Here is a 16,442-nt window from a genome sequence, read left to right on the forward strand (position 1 = left end):
TGAGTTTAAATTCACTTCCTTCATCCTTACCTTAAGTTTTGGCTGCCACCCGGAACAGCGTTAGTGAGCAGGAAAACTGTTGCCCCTCCCGCTTTCGGCTATACCACGATAAATTTTACAAGAGCCCCCCTGTGTCTTAGTTTCTGACACTTGTCATTGTATTTTGTGGTGAATGTTAACCACGATAGAGTCGTAACTTCATTACAGTGGCCGTTCGAGTATCTAGTGACGAAACAAAGTAAATTTAGAATGTCCCGCTCATGTAATTCCACTGAATTCACAATGGTTCCTTCAACATGTGCTTGGCTGGTAGCATCGCGGTTGTGTGCGGCTGTACTTAGACATGGCCGGAAGTTGTAATTCAATACTTCGAGTTTGCGTTCAAAAACGCAATCTTTGAAAAAAATTGGATGTCATGTGGAATGATCATGTATTCCGTTTTGTAGTACGTCACGTGCTTTACAAGTCGTTCGGCTTCCCGTTCTCGGTGGTCGGTTCGGTTACAAGAATTATTTGGGTGGCGGTTAAATACTCATACAGGCTTTTGGCGCCTGGTAATCGAATTCCACAAGTCTGCTGGTGGTGGGGGGGGGGAGGTGGCGCTCAGGCCCAGTTAGCACGCTCTCTATTTTTCATTCGGTCTCGCCCTCCTCTAGACATGCTCTTTTAAAAATTTTTTATTTATTTATTTATTTATTTATTTATTTATTTATTTATTTATTCTCTGGATACAGAGACATTACAGAGGGGAACAGCAATTCACAGCAATATAGACTATTAAATAAAGGTAAGGGGGCCAAGTACTGATACTTCAAGAACCCCATAACCAAGTGGTACAGCAGAGGAATCAGCGTCATTAATGCTGACAAATTGAGCACGAGAAGAAGGAAATCCACGGATCCAGTTAAGAACTGCAGGGTCAATGTACAGCACACTTAGTTTACGTAATAGCAATGAGTTATTAACTTTATCGAATACTTTAGCAAAGTGAAGAAATATGGAGTCAGATGAAAAAGCGGAGTCCAAACACAAGCGCAAGTTGTAGATGAAGGAAAGAATTTGAATGTTAGTAGAGGAAAACTTTCGGAAGTCATGCTGTATTAGAGAGAAGAAATTGTTACTCTCCTGAAAACTGACAAGATGGGAAAATATATGTCCCATTATTTTGCATGCTATCGATATTAAGATATAAGTCAATGGTTATTTGTATTATTTTTATCTTCGGATTTTTGTACCAGTATGACCCCAGTAGTCTCTCAGTCTTCAGTAGCGTACCATGGTGATACGATTGCGAAAATATGCATTTCAGGATGATAGAAGTATGCGCTTTAGCATTCCATGTAAATTTGCTATTCATACCATAAATTCCACAGAATTGATAATCGGTACGATGCCCTTCAAGTCGAGCATAGTGGGATCCGTCCTGAAATGATCGCACAGTTGGATATCGGGAATAACATTGAATAACATTGGATGAAAAAGGAAACGACTTTACCAAAGTATCATTTAGCAGAGTAGCACAGAGGTGGTCGGGAGCAAGTTCACCGGTTGGTGCAGTAACCACACTTTATTGGCGTTTCCAGGTTTTATTGTGTTCGAGAAGCGTTTGGATTAGTCTCTAGAATGTTCAGGAGAGTTACTTTAAAAAAGGTGGATTTAGTAGACTTCAGTGCTCGTTAATAAGCTGTGGCAGCTCTTTTGTGAGCTGTCCAATGGACAGGTTTTAATGCGTACTTAGCGGTTGTAAAAAGCATTTTCTGTCTGTTAGAGAATCGTTTTACATATCTGTTATACCATGGAGAATGGTTATTGGTGTATACAAGCCGAAAAGGGGCAAGACAGTGAATCATTTAAGACAATTTATTGCGTTGCATGCACCAGTTTATTTCTACTGAGCGCTCGAGATAACCTGGTAAGAAAATAACAAAGAAGGAGCCCAGTTATTCGGGGCGACCAAATGAGCTTCTTTATATTCTGTAATGCTCTTAGAGCGTTTTGCCTATGGTGCATGCGACAAATCTTATGTGAAATCTAAGATATCGTGATCGCTCAGGCCGAGCATATGTATTACATGTGACAGGGTATCTTCAGATGATGCTTGTCACAGAAGTGGCGGCAGCCTGTCAATTACTTTTGTTTGTATAAAACTGATGCGTCCGCGTTTCTTTGTATGTGTCTCGGGAAGAGCAAGAATGCATGCACGCTTTTTTCAGTTATGTAGACAACCCCTCGCATTGCGAAAGCGGAGGCGGCTCAAAGACGGCCCCGATACTGCCGAAGTCTTGAGCTGACCATTAGCGGGAAAGAAGTTGCGGCCTACGTGACTGCCTTTTTGGTTGTGTTTTACTTTTTTCGTTTCCAAGGTCACCGAATCGAGAGTCGAAGCCTGGGGCTTCTTTTTAGTTGTGCGTTAATTTTTTCCTCCTCCAAGATGGCGGCCATGCAGAGTCAAAGCGTAGGTGCCTACGTGCTCTCGTCGCGCTTTTTGGTGTTTTGTTTTTTTCTACGCCGACGCTGCGGCGCCGCGAGTGCTCGCTCGCTAGCACCCGAGGGCTTTAAAAGGGGGCCGTATGGAAACGAACTTGAGTCCGCTCGTCGGTGGAAACGCTGCCGCCGCGAACTCCCGGGTCTCCGAGCCGCCGCACCGCATCCTCGAAACCGCAAGCTGCCCTGGACGGACGTCGCCTTCGGGGGCCGCACTGACTGCGTTTTTGTGGATGGACTGCAGCCGCGCTTCCCGGTTGACTGTATGTTTGTTCACCTTCCGACTTTTGATCGACTGTATCTAATTGGCCTCTCACTTGTTTTCTGACCTGTGTAGAATTATTCAATGTATAACTTAATTCGGTGTGTTTACTGTTATGTGATTTCCGCAATTGCTTTGTAGCATGTAAATTATGTGTCTGTAAAAGCTGCCGCATTGTCCAATCGAAACTATAAACGTCGTTTTGTTGTTGTTACCTCTTAAACACGCCTCGGTCTCAGTCACTGCGTTTGCTTACCAGCTACGCCGGGCATCAAACGGCCACCCCCTCATTGTCCGGACTCGGTGATGATGTCGACTAGTCGCCGAACCCGTGACAATGCTGGTATGCGATGTAGACAGGCGGAAAGGCTATATACTAAAGGCCTCGCGTTCTAATGAATTGGTCCGGGAGCCATGGTCTCACCCGACGAGTGACACATCCAGTCTTCTAAAAACGTCGGTGCATTCCGGATACACAAAACATTGGCTATGGTTTAGCTCTGGTTAAGCCTGGTAGGTAGCGAGAGCTATAGGCCATGACTGCGCTTAGGCTTCGCTCTGGTTAAGCGTTGTAATGCTAATTATGATTCACTTCGCTAATCTCTGTCTATGCTTGGAGAAAGACACATGGTTGAGCAATGGTTGCACCATTATTTATCCAAATGAATACATTCCGTGCTCAGTAAAGTAGTCGTCTTTGACCGTCGCGAATTTTCTGTCGGAGGCTAAGCGAGCTCGTCCGGACGCGTCGTCATTACGACGCTTATCGAGACGTTTGACACGCTCTTCTTCGGTGTCTTGGGCACGCTGTCTCCTCCTGGTTTCGTTCTGACGCCGAAGTCTGGCTTCTTTCAGCCTAGCCGACTCATCGCTGTCCATAACGGCTCGCCTCCCGCTACGCCGAACCATGTATATATGCTCACTGCGACATCCCCTCTCCCTCTACTACGCATGCGCACAACTGACGAGGAGATCGGCGCCTGCTCCACGTCGAGCGCAACGGCAGAGTGATGCCATGCCAGATGGCACGCCGAGCGGCGACGCCCGCTAGCTAAAGCGGTTGCTAGGCAACAGCTCCAGGACTATGCGACCACGACCGAGGTGTAACCTCGACGAAAGTCCGACCATGGTGAGAGGCGAAGCGGCTGGCGCAGTCTAGCTCTCGCTACAAAGCATCTTGCAAGGACAAAGCATTAGATTACAACATATGCTGCCCTCTGACCCTATCGCTCAGTCTTCGGGGGGATGGGGGGGGGGGAGGGGGGGGGGGAGCCCCGAGCCCTGCAGCGCTCCTCTGGTTCTTCTACCAAAGGCACACCAACTTTTGTACTTCGGAGCCTGTTTTGCGTGTTCAAAAAACTGGCACCAGTGCTTCCACGTGAACATGCCTGACTGACCTGACAAGAGTCCTCCCCTGCACTATTGAATTGTAGAAGTTTTTCTTTAATTATCGCTGCCTCCAGCACGACAGTGCTTTTGTAGTATAATTATCTAGCCCGGTATGCCTGCGATAAAAGATGTAAAATTTCCTCAAATTTCTAGACCTGGTAGAAAAGATTTTTCCGCGAATATCGTAATAATTTGACAGATACTAAGAACAAGAATATGTAGGCAATTCATAGCGAGACTCTCCTGACATTTGACATCGCGAAGACACTTTCATGGGTTCTAGCTCACATATATGCTTTATTGGCTGGTGCATTGGCTTCCCAAGAAGATACCACTTGATCATGTGCGTGTTATCTGTAGTGGGTACATTTGTCTGCGTTCACAACCATGGTGAGCCAAAAGAGGCGCAAGCGTAGTCGAATGGCCATCTGTTGATTCGCTCGACGACAGTTTTTCAAGAATCCCGTCTTGTTAAAGTTACTCTAGACTCAGTCAAGTTGTGAGATCCAAGAACTGTGCTGTTAAAATTTCACCGCGCTATGGAAAAGAAAGAAACTGAGTTACAAGCAGGTCAGTGTCCCTTTTAGAAACCTCGTTGAAACAATTGAGAGCCGCTGGAAAGGCGCGACGACCTCATTGCTCCGGCAGGCCGATATGTCGACGGTGGTTGCGGCGCAACTTGCGCCCTCACGCTTGCAGACTGGCTCGCGCGGGTGTCGCAGCCACCGTCGACATATCGGCCTGCCGGAGCAGTGGGGTCGTCGAGCCATACCAGCGGCTGATTTCGTCCACTGAAGCCAGGATAGAGAGCAGCACAATCGTAGCGCGCGAATGCTCTATTAACGTGATTTTTTTTTTGTATTTCGCGGACTTTCTTTGGAGCTCGGAAAAAAGATACACGTGAGCCTTTCTTTATTGCAAATAAATGTACAGGGGGGTTCTGAAGGTGCTCTCCAACTTAGGTAATCCCGTCTGCCATCTGAAGTCAATATTTACGCCTTTAGAAAATTATCTTAATTATTTCTTAATTAATAGCAATACGAAATATTGGTTAGATGCGCAAACCGGCTGGTAGCTTGCCGGCTGGTATGTAAGTGCTTTGCCTGGCCTACCTCAAATATCTTATATTTTAACCGTTGGCTAAAGTTAGCCTGGACACCCATACGAGGGGGTACCCAAAAGAAACCGGACTAAATTTTTTGGTCGGCAAAGCTTCTGTGGTACCGCGTTTTGCCACTAGGAACGCATAGAACGAACATTCCAGAGTCAGTAAGCCGAGTTCCGTCGTTGAAGGAGGTCAGACTAGTTTAGGCAGAGTTTTAGAGTGACGACTATTTTGTGTGAATGTCGTTTTTGCAATGGCTGATTTTCGTTGACAGCGTGCGCCGGTGAAATTCTGATTCTTGCTGGGAAAAAAGTTGAATGGAAACTCTTGACATATTAAGAAAGACGTACAAGTACGATGCTATGGGAACACCTGAAGTGTTCCTGAATCGAATCATGAATCAAAGCAACAATCATGCCAATGGAAAACTTCAAATTCACCTCGCCTCATGAAAGCTCGTCAGCTGAAACCAAACCTCAAAACAATGCTGATTTGTTTTTTCGACGTGAGAGAAGTCGTCCATTGAGAATTTGTTCCGCAGGGTCAGACAGTTAGCCTGACGTTCTACTTGGATGTTTTGAAAAGATTGGGCAACAATGTGCGGTGGAAGCGGCCAGATTTGTGGCGGTCGTGTGACTGGCTTTCCATCATGGCAATGCCCCTGCTCACACAGCCCTGTCTCTACGACAATTTTGGACCAAAAATGGCATGACCCCTATTCCTCAACCCTCATACTCTCCCGACCTTGCCCCATGCTACTTTCTTTGTTTCCTAGAATGAAGAAATAGGTGAATGGAAAGCGTTTCGCTGATGTTGCTGAGGTGAAGAAAAAAACGACGAAGGCACTGTCAAGCATCACAAAAGATGAATTTAAACAACGTTTTGAAAAATGGAATGAAAGATTCGACAAGCGTATCATTGCAAGTGGAGAATACTGTGAAGGAGAGTGAAGGTCTGTGCTTAAAATGTGAACAAATAAGTTCAAACAAAAATAAGTCCGGTTTCTTTTGGGTACCCCCTCGTATATAAGATACCGTTACATGCAGATTCCGATCACGATGCTGGAACAGACAAGCAAATGTGTAAACGGTACAGCTCTAATAGTATAAAAGCGATCATAAGGGTAGGGCTGCAAAGGACAAAGCGGTATTCAACTAAACGTTTATATAAAAAAAAAACTGAAACCACAGCACGTCTTGCCGGACCTAGCATTGCTTAAAAGCCCCCTCAATGCGCTTTCTGTACTTTCCCCCCTTGAAAATAGGAGCGATAATGCTGGTATTTTTCATAAAACTCAATTGCAATTTGAGCGGCAACAATTGCTCTGATTGCACTTGCTGTTCGGTGACATTTGCATATTTGGTGCTTGAATATATGTTTCTACTTTATTTATCTCAGTGCCTACGTTCCTTCAGTCATGGTTCTCATTTCTTCGCTACAGAGTTACGGAGGATCCGAATTAAAATAGTCTCAGAAAAAATAAGCGGAAAAGTAGTAAAAAAAATCTAGTGCGTTAAGCAAAAACGTGATGGTCAAAGCTGATGCTGGTATTGGCCCATTCACGACCTCTAATAACTAATTCCCCCACGTGAAGGGACAGCCAGACATGGAAAATTGTATATACAATGCCAGTACCAGTAGTACTTATAAATTTTATTGCATGCATGACAACTGCGTTTGTTTTTTACAGACGACCAATGAGCGTCTCACTACAAGAAATAATTTCAGCTCGAAAGGGTACGCCAGTTGTCGGCGGCTCTCTTTCATGTCGAAGTCATCAAGTCATCTCTCGTTGAAGATTCCGGCGCATCAGAGAAGGCTGACTGGTCTACGTCTTTACAAATGGTTTTACTATGAAGGTCAACGCCAGCTCCACAGATGTCCTCGAAGTTTTCGAGACATTCATCTGGTATTGAGACCATGTGCTCTCTGGTGACCCATAAAGTGCACTCTGAAAATAAAGCGGCGCAATGATATTTGTCTTTGGCCTAGGTCCGCAAAACTATTTTAACAATAAATGGCATGTGTTGCGTGTAAAACAACAGTGCAACTCGTAGAACAATAGACTGACACAGATAGGTATTGTTGCTGCTATTCTGAAATACAATCCCGCCAAGGTTGCAGAAGTGAGGTTTCTGACTGTTTATATATGTATTCCAAAGAGATTGTTTTATTGCGATCGGAAACTCCGACCGTCAATTTCAAAAATACCATTTTTACTGCGTTTATCCTGAAAGAGCGAAGTTGGATGGACGCCTCCTGAATTAGTGATAATACGAAAACAAAGGGGAGTAGCATATCAACACCACAACAGCCCTGTTGCTCTTATGTGTAAACTGAGGAGACAATGGCGAAGATATTTTTGGTGTCTTTGAATTCGCGAAATGTATTAAAGATGGCGAGAGACCTACATTAATGCAGCAGTAGAGATATGCAAGAATAACTTTCCGCACGAATATGGACATTTATGCAATGATCCACCGTTTCAACGTAGTTGCAGGTAAAGTAGAGAATACAAAAAATGAAAATCTTATAGGATAAATGCGCACTTCCTAAATAGTCAAACAATGGAAAAGGTGCGGTTCTAATACGCACTCAGTTATCGAAAAAGGATGTATAGGTGCATGATTTCTCAGCAGAATGCTTACTTTGAGATATTCCAAAGGAGCTTAGTTCTAGAAAGCCCGAGGAAGCACTTATGGTAAAGATATAGGTCACCTTTGGAAGATCATGAATAAATCAACACTTCCTTGATTAAGCACAATGACTATTCTTAGAAATTATCATCATCATCGTAACCACACTAAGGCTACTGCAGGACAAAGGCCTCTCACGTATATCTCGAATAAAACATCTCCTGTGCGAGTGGCTGCCACCTTAACCCCGAAGACTACCTAATCTTACCACACATCTCACAATCTGGCGCATGCTGCTGTGCTTTCGTCCCCTTAGAATCCACTGCATTGCCTTTAACGACCATCGGATATCTTGCCAGTGTGTTACATGCGCTGCACACGTTCATTTGTTCGTTCAAGTGTTGACTAGGATGTAAAAATTTGCGTTTGCTCCCTTATGCACCCTCACTTCTTGCTATCTCTTGACATTCGGCCCACCAGGTTTGTTACCGTAGATCGCTGCGTAACCCTCGGATTAACTTGAGCCCATTTGGCAATCGCGCACGCTTCTGCCGGTCAAAACAGCACGGGTAAGACACGATTGTTATTTAGTTTTCTCCTGAGGGATGCTGGTAAAGTGCCCTTCATGACATTAAAAAAACCTGTGAAAAGCCATCGATCTCATTCTAGTTCACTTAGTGTTTAATTTTCTCGGGCTAGATCTGCGGGGACTGTCTGTCCTAAAAGGGTGATGAGATAATCTTACCACTTTCAACCCCTCAGTATTTATAGTAAAGTAAGGTTTCCTTACGGAAATGTTGAACACTGCCCGAATTTTCCGCATATAATTGTTGTACTCTGAAATCTGCTATATCTCAGTAGGGCTTTTGATTTTGCTTTGCAGTCCGTCCCCTGAGCCATTCAGTAAGGGACTATCGCGAAGGAGTGGCAGATCGCTCATGCACTAAACATTAGCTCTTCTCCAAGACTGTTCCGAATCCACGTATATGAATGTAATCTGTACACTCGCGGATATACAGCACAGGAGAAGTAATGTCTCGCCGACTGTCAACCGTCCTTAATGGGATAATATTACTTTCTCCATGGGTGAATATGGCGGCTGTGCAGCCCCTGTAGATGTTTTCTGAACTAGGGTACACGTCTCTGCAACACCGAGGTTATCTAATGCCTCAATGAAGCTCAGCAATAGGACGTGTCGAATGCTTTCACATAACAACTAAAGGATTTATATGAGGGTTCGTTTTGTTGTGAGCATTTCTCTGGTATCAGATTAATGTTGTTAGTATTGCTTAGTGTCAAGTTGATTTTAAGGGCCCCACACTGCTCCTTTGAGCAAAATGTAAGGTTGCTCTGATTGTGGAAACGATTTCTGTAGTAAGTACCATCATTACCAAAAGTAACCAAGCATCCCGGCCGGTGGCCGGAGCGGGTTCGCAGCTGACAAGTGGCACTGCGATCTCCAGTGCGGCCGCTTCTCCTCGGCTTCGAGTGTAAACTTATTGGAGCAAGCCTCCACCTTGGCTCATTCTGAGAGCGGTCTGAAGCAACCCCGAAGACGCGAAATTGCTCGCCGCAGAACTGCCCGCTTACTCCTTAACACACAACGAAGGAGAGGGAGAAGCCCTTCGGTTCCCAGTTTACAGCCGCAGCAGTGGCCCGCACTGGGCAACTCACCGCCACTGCTCGACGGCGAGGCAGCTCCCGCCATCGTCGAGGCTGTTCGGTTAATTTTGGCGAACACCGCAAATGTTAGGACACGGACAGTAAGGTAATTGGTCTGCAGTTTTTCAATTCTTTTGCTGTCCTCTTCAGTATGGATTTGAATAAGGTTATATTTCTTCAATGTCTGTGGTACGCTTGAGGCTTACTTGCACAATCGCTCCTCAGTTTTTCAACCCTTCTGCTCCTACCTGATCCTAGGCAGTTCGTTTACCCATTTTCATTGCCTGTAGGCCTATGTTTCTGTCTTTTTCGTTGCCGAGTAGTTGTTCTAGTCCTCTTCTTTGCTGCCTTTGTCATTATCGTCCTGAATATTTGGCCTACTCTACAGATCTGTCTAGAACTCTTGGGCAGTACTAACTATCTGGCGTCGCCCCCAGCGCGTGTATAAGATCTTTACCATGCCTAGATGGCTCTTCACTGCTTTGAGGCTGCCTACATGCAGCAGACAATCCTTGATTGTGCTTATATAACAATTTCTTATGTCCATTAACCTATGTTGGGTGACTACTTTTTATAGTGATTTTAGATCCATTCTATCTACGAGGTTAGAGGCTTTCTTGCTTTGGCATATGTTAACCAGATTTTCCCTCCCCTTACAGAGCTTACCTGTGCCCAGCCAAGTTGCACTGCCCTCCCTTCTCTCGCTTACTCTGCAGTGACATCGGTGAGATTCTCATTCATTGCTTTGACTTTCATTATCTTATGCTAAAGCGGAAGATATATCTGGCAGCAAGATTTTGAACAACTCTACTTTTCCGCTTCCCGCTAAGTCATTCATGGGCTTCTACATTGCTAGCTTGCTCCCTTCGCAGCTCGGGTTCCGGCTAATTTGACTTTTTACCATCCTACCGAAACTTATTTCCGGCTGCCAAGCACCTCCACATGCTGAAGAATGCTTTTGTTTCGTTATTCGGGCTCTCACTGTCCACATCTGGTCCTCCCGTTTGGGGAAGAAAGTGTCGATGATTCGTATGTTTTTCGTTCTCCCTTCGGCTGTTTTCCTTCTGCTGTTCCTAGAATATCTAATGTATTCAGCCACTACGTCGTCTCCTACCTGCCCCTTGACTATCTTTGCTTTGAAGTAGTTTACCAGTATATTTTTCAGTGTTCTTACATACTGATTTCAGATTGCACGTTCCTTATGCATGATTTGGCCTATCAGTTCACCAACAGTGGATACAGACACATGGATCTGTATACAGCCTTCGGCTTGCATATCTTTTGAAGCCTAATTACTAAAAATCTTGTCCTCTCGTTAATGATATAAAAATAATGTATGTGGCCTCAATATTCTTAATGAACATGAATCCCGATATTACTTTCCTCTGTCCTCTGAACCACGATAGCAAAGTAGTAGCTATGACTGAGGTAGCAAGTGTGTACTAAACTGGTCACCTCTAAACAAACGGTCCAAGGTCCATGTTAGTCATAGTTTTTGCTCATTATGAAGGAGTATTGCATTGTTGTCTGTAAACTACCTTTAGTCCGTGTGGACTTTTCTGCAAGTGCTCACTGGTTCACAACTTCTCTGGACGCTCCGCCCTATTTGCGAAATTTGTTACAGGGGATGAAGACACATAAATTTGCCCTTAAAAAAAACGTTTTCTTTGGGACTAATTTCGCTCAGAAGTTCTTTAGTGACACGCACAGTCTGCTTAATTAACTCAATTGAATATTGAATATTGACTTACGGTCACCAAGATGAGCCATCTCAAGTATGACACAACTCTCGTGGTCAAAGTAGTCGGCATGCCCCGTAAAAACCTCTCCAGGTCCTGCAAAATCAGGATTAAATATACCAAGAATTCGTAGTGCTGCTTTAATGAGATAACATAAAGTGATTTCACCTATGGGCTCGAGCATGATATAAATCTTAGCAATATAATATTTCTCGAGGCTTACCTCACAGAAACAGATTTAATTTTCATACACGGCTCATAACAAATATTCATTTGCGTTAAATTCATTTACTTTAAAAAGTTCAAAGTCTGCCATTAAAATATTCTGCTCTCCACATAGGATATATGACTAGGTATAGTTAACTTATTGGGTGCAGCTGTGATTATATTGCTGAATCCTTATTTCTGGCACAGCATTAGCCAATCCGAATACTAAACCACATCCCTACAGTTTGGGGGATGTAGTGCTATATCAGAAACTGCTTGTGACAGCACCGCCACGTCCCGTTCAGGTAAACAAAGAAATTCAACTGTCATCGGAACCCCTGTCGCAGCACTGCTGTATATTGGTAATTTTTTTGCTGTTTCAATTGCTTAAATATTCTTTTCTTGTTTTTTCCGTGTTCTTTCTCTTCTTGGCACAGGAATCTAGAATTCTCACCCTCCTTATGTAATCCTCTCGGAACTTTAAGGGAAATACAAATGAAATTATTAAAGATAAATCTCCGGCTAGATCACTTCTAGCTCCAATCACTTCATGTTAATGCGTCTATATCAATTTTAGTCTTGCTCCCCCGTCATTGAGATATTTGATAATGACTGGCTAGTGACAAGGGCTTGAGCTCTGTTAAAAAAGAAACTATGTACTCTTGGTAGCGCCGGTAAAGGACCTGCTTAAACTTAGACATTTATATGCATTAAGTACTTGGTCGAGAATGAGCAAGGAAATGGCATACAACTAAGCCAAAGAGGCACCAGATATTATTGAATGTATATGTCCCAGCAATAAATTCTCCCTTTCATTTGTTTTATCCAACCGAACGTCAAACGTGAAACATTAACTGTATACATACAACCTTAGCGTGCCGATAAGTGTTTGCAGTTTAGGCGTGAACTAGTCATAATGTCGCTGTGTCGCTCTCTAATGCGACACAGCATTCGAGAGCGCAAAATATCTTCGCGACTATAAACTGAGCTTTATTTCCGAAAACTGGCAACATACAAAGGCCGAAAAATGCACCATTAAGGAGAGTGCTCTGGCTAGGGAGGCATTACTGTAATTGAATGTTCCAAAAAGATGCTAAGAAAATAAAAACAGCCCATTGGGAGTTCCTTTATGTGCACGAAAATGGTTGAACTACAGTGGGGATCTGAAACAAAAGGTTGTTCCTGAAAAAACACGCTTAATTTTGCAGCTGTTTTTGATTTTATGGTAGCAATGACGGCTCTGTAATCACAATGCAGCGACCTAGCGCGAAAGTTCGTGAGTCAGTACATTTCGTGATGCGCAATGTTAACTCTTTATCTCGTTGACGACTTTTCCAGGCCCTTTTATTCACTAAGTGATGAGGTTTTGGTACATAAACTATCACAACACAGGATTCGTGGAATAGCTTCGTAACGTCCTCTTTATTATATCTCGTGACAGATTTCAGTGGTTAAATGTTGCTAGCTGGCAGTCTTTTCTCCACTAATTATAAGAAGAGTGCAGTATCGTAGGATCGTTGCTTTTTATGTAGATATTATATATCTTGTAGCGATTGATTCGAAGGCTCCATTTGTTACTTTCGCAGGTGCTTGCAGCCGAGTCTTATCAGGCCCATATTAATATAATCTCTTAACGTGGTTTAATTACTTGCTCAAACAATTGGTTTTCTGGTCACATGGTAATCTCCTTCAGGACAAAGCGACCAAAACGAAAATAAATATATTCCGCTCGAGAGAGAAAATGGTTAGTTTATGAGGTCTTATCAAGTACAAAGGAAAAAAACTAAAGCAGAAAATAAACTGACAGCATTAGGATTGACGTTCTCGAAACAATAACACTAAACTCTGACATTCACAGCGTCTGAGCAAAATTTAGCAAAACGACCAGGTATTATCGCACCGTAGCTTTATTCTTCCAATTCGTACTATGTTCCGCATATATCAAGCACCTTTTCCCCCAGATATAAATGCACTGCAATTTTTTGGCTAACGAGAAGCAAAGGTTACGTTCCAATAAAAAAAAATGGTGGAAAAAATGATCAAGGTCAACATCAACATAGCTCCAAAAAGCTGGCCTTCGTCTGCTGAACAAGGATTTCTTGATTGAAAAATTTTCCTATTCCAAATATGTATGGAATTCTTATATTGGGCTCATTTGATCACTTATCAGCCTCTTTCAGACAGTCTATCTCAACAACCGCAACCTTACGAAAGAAAACAGCAGTATTTTCTATTTCACGCAGCACTTCCGTAAACATTATTCGCCCTTTTGCAACTATTGCCAACTGCCGTCGGTGAAACATAATTTCGTGTTAATTTTTACAGATAACATGTTTTTGCCAGCTGCAGCCTGAAAGAGTTGCGAAAAAATTTCTTGTGCCCGGAGATCTTCTCAGGCGAAAAGATTTTACTGCATTATCCTTACTTTTTCATTAACTTTCTGAATTTATATATTCTTTATGACCCCAGTATGCAAGTTCTATACATTGTCCTTTAAAGTCATATAATTCAATTTGGTATTTAGTTGGATTATGTCCGAAATGTACGACTTCTAGCCTTCTTATTACTTCATAATTGTATTAAATTAGCTGTAGGCAAATTGAATTCGTATGCTTTTCTGGAAGGTAGCTGCGCTTTTATGTGTCTTGATATTCACGTTTTAAGTATTCTGTATGGCATGCCTGCCTTGTAGTTTATTAACGACGTGCTGTTCTTTAAGTACCACTGATTTTAGGCCAGGTGACCCACCAGAAAAATGGAAAGCAATTCAATTGAAAAACCGTTACCATGTGCGAAGAACTTGTGAAATGACGAAGAATACAAGAGTAAACTGACAAGCCAAAATTATTATTACTGAAAAGTCACAAAACATTAGCTTACTTGTGGAAGTGGTGAAATTAAACCAGTCAGGCTTGTCCGTGGCCCAGGCGTCAATTGATAACTTCAACCTGCAAACCAGAAAAATTTAAAATACTGGTTTTTATTTCCGTACCCTTAAGTGGCAAAATCGGGAACGGCTTAATTCTCTTTAGTCTCCCACTATATGCAGACGCTTGAGATTCTGCATGATACCCTTGCCACACGTCGTTGCCTTGACTACCTGAAACTCATGTACACTTCAGTCCATTAACCTTTTTCTTCGCTAGATAATTATCTGGCATTTCGAGAACCTTCATCTACAACGAGCCACCACGTCCTAGCCATTTCCTCCTTAATTACCGGCACTAACTTCGTTATTTAGAGCCTTTCCTATCATAGCATTGAAGTTTGGAATTCGTTAGCACGCAGCATCCGTTCATTATCACTAGAAAAATTTTTACAAGCCTGTTCCTAATGTTGTATGATTGTTTTCTTTATTTATTTTATTTCTTTATTTATTTATTTATTACAGATACCTGCAGCGCCCAAGGGCATTATTGCAGGGGGGGGGAAACACAATAACTTCTGCTTATTTGGCCGCGGAAGTATACATAATAACAGAAATACAATCACGCAACTAATAGATGAGGAAAAACATGCACTGAAGAAAGACAACCACGCTCCACAAATAAAATAACACTAATGAAATGAAAAGACACGCGGAAGACTACTCCGCGCCACGTCACACATCAGATAAAAATGCGCGGAATTGACCTTCCGTGCAGCACTCAGTGACGCCGGCTGGTAGCCAGTTCCACTCATTGATCGTCCGTGGAAAGAACGAGGTTTTATAAACATCTGTGCGACACTTAATCTCTCGGATTTTCCACTGAAGATCAACTCGTCTAGAAAAAAAATGAGGTTGAAGCAGATACCGGTCTTTGTCAATGCTCAGCTTTCCAAAATAGATGCGATGCATGATTTGTAATATCAAATGTTTCCTACGGTTAGCTAAAGATCCCCAGCCAAGGTGGTTTTTAAGAGGCGTGACACTAGTTGAGAAGCTGTAATTATTGGACACAAATCTCGCAGCATTATTTTGGACGCGCTCGAGCATATCACATAAGTAAGCAAACTGGGGTCCCATACAGGACAGGCATATTCAAGAATTGGTCGGATGTAAGTGAAATACAGGAGTTGTTGGACATTAGACGGTGCTTTATTGAAATTTCTTTTTAAGAAATTAAGCATTCTGCAGGCTGTGGATGTAGTATACTCAACTTGCCTCGTCCATGTTAGGTTAGATGAAAAATAAACGCCGAGGTACTTGTATTCAAGTACTTTTTGCAAGGGAACATTATGTAGTAAGTAATTTGTTTGTAATGGGGAACGCTTTCGAGTGAAAGAGACAAATTGGCATTTTGTGGCATTCAAAGACATTTGCCATTTTGAGCACCAGGATTGGATGGAATCCAAGTTTCGCTGTAGTTTTAACGCATGAGAGGAATTTTCCACAACAGTGTAAACGACACAATCGTCAGCATAGAGCCGAACTTTGCAGGTAAGATCCAAAACAATATCATTGATATAAATCAGAAAAAGAATGGGTCCACGAAGAGACCCCTGCGGTACACCTGAAGAAACGTTTACATAACCTGAGTGCGAACCATTAATCAAAACACGCTGAATGCGGCCCTGAAGATACGAATGAAGCCAATCGATGACACTGGGGTGCAGACCAAGACAACTTAACTTATGTAACAATAGTAAATGAGGTACAGAGTCGAAGGCTTTCTTAAAATCTAGAAATACGCAATCTATTTGAGAGCCACGGTCAAAGAAAGAAACCAGATCATTACTAAACTGAAGCAACTGAGTAGTACAGGAAAAACCCGACCTAAAGCCATGCTGATCTTCTGTAAAATACCCATGACAGTCAAGGTGTTTTAGGACTGCGTTATAATATGTGCTCCAACGTTTTACAGCACACACTCGTTAAAGAAATCGGTCGGTAATTAACAACAGAGCTTTTTGAACCACTCTTATGCACTGGTACCACATTAGAATTTTTCCAGTCATTTGGCAGAGACGCCGACTTA

At 42.9% G+C, this 16,442-nt stretch overlaps 1 protein-coding gene across 1 annotated transcript in view; it reads right to left on the reverse strand.

The window, feature by feature from the left end:
* Positions 1-7,003: 7,003 nt before the first annotated feature.
* LOC149360833 (uncharacterized) overlaps positions 7,004-16,442 on the reverse strand; it is a 40,866-nt gene continuing 31,427 nt past the window's right edge. Inside the window, exons 3-5 of the mRNA XM_089567941.1 lie at positions 14,365-14,432; positions 11,290-11,373; positions 7,004-7,191 (exon numbers count right to left, since the gene is read on the reverse strand). Coding sequence (XP_089424067.1) covers positions 7,004-7,191; positions 11,290-11,373; positions 14,365-14,432 — 340 coding nt within the window. The remainder of the gene's footprint in view (positions 7,192-11,289; positions 11,374-14,364; positions 14,433-16,442) is intronic.

Source organism: Amblyomma mixtum, chromosome 2 (genome assembly GCF_055824585.1).
Source record: "Amblyomma mixtum isolate Tamu chromosome 2, ASM5582458v1, whole genome shotgun sequence".
NCBI classification, from domain to species: Eukaryota; Metazoa; Arthropoda; class Arachnida; order Ixodida; family Ixodidae; genus Amblyomma; species Amblyomma mixtum.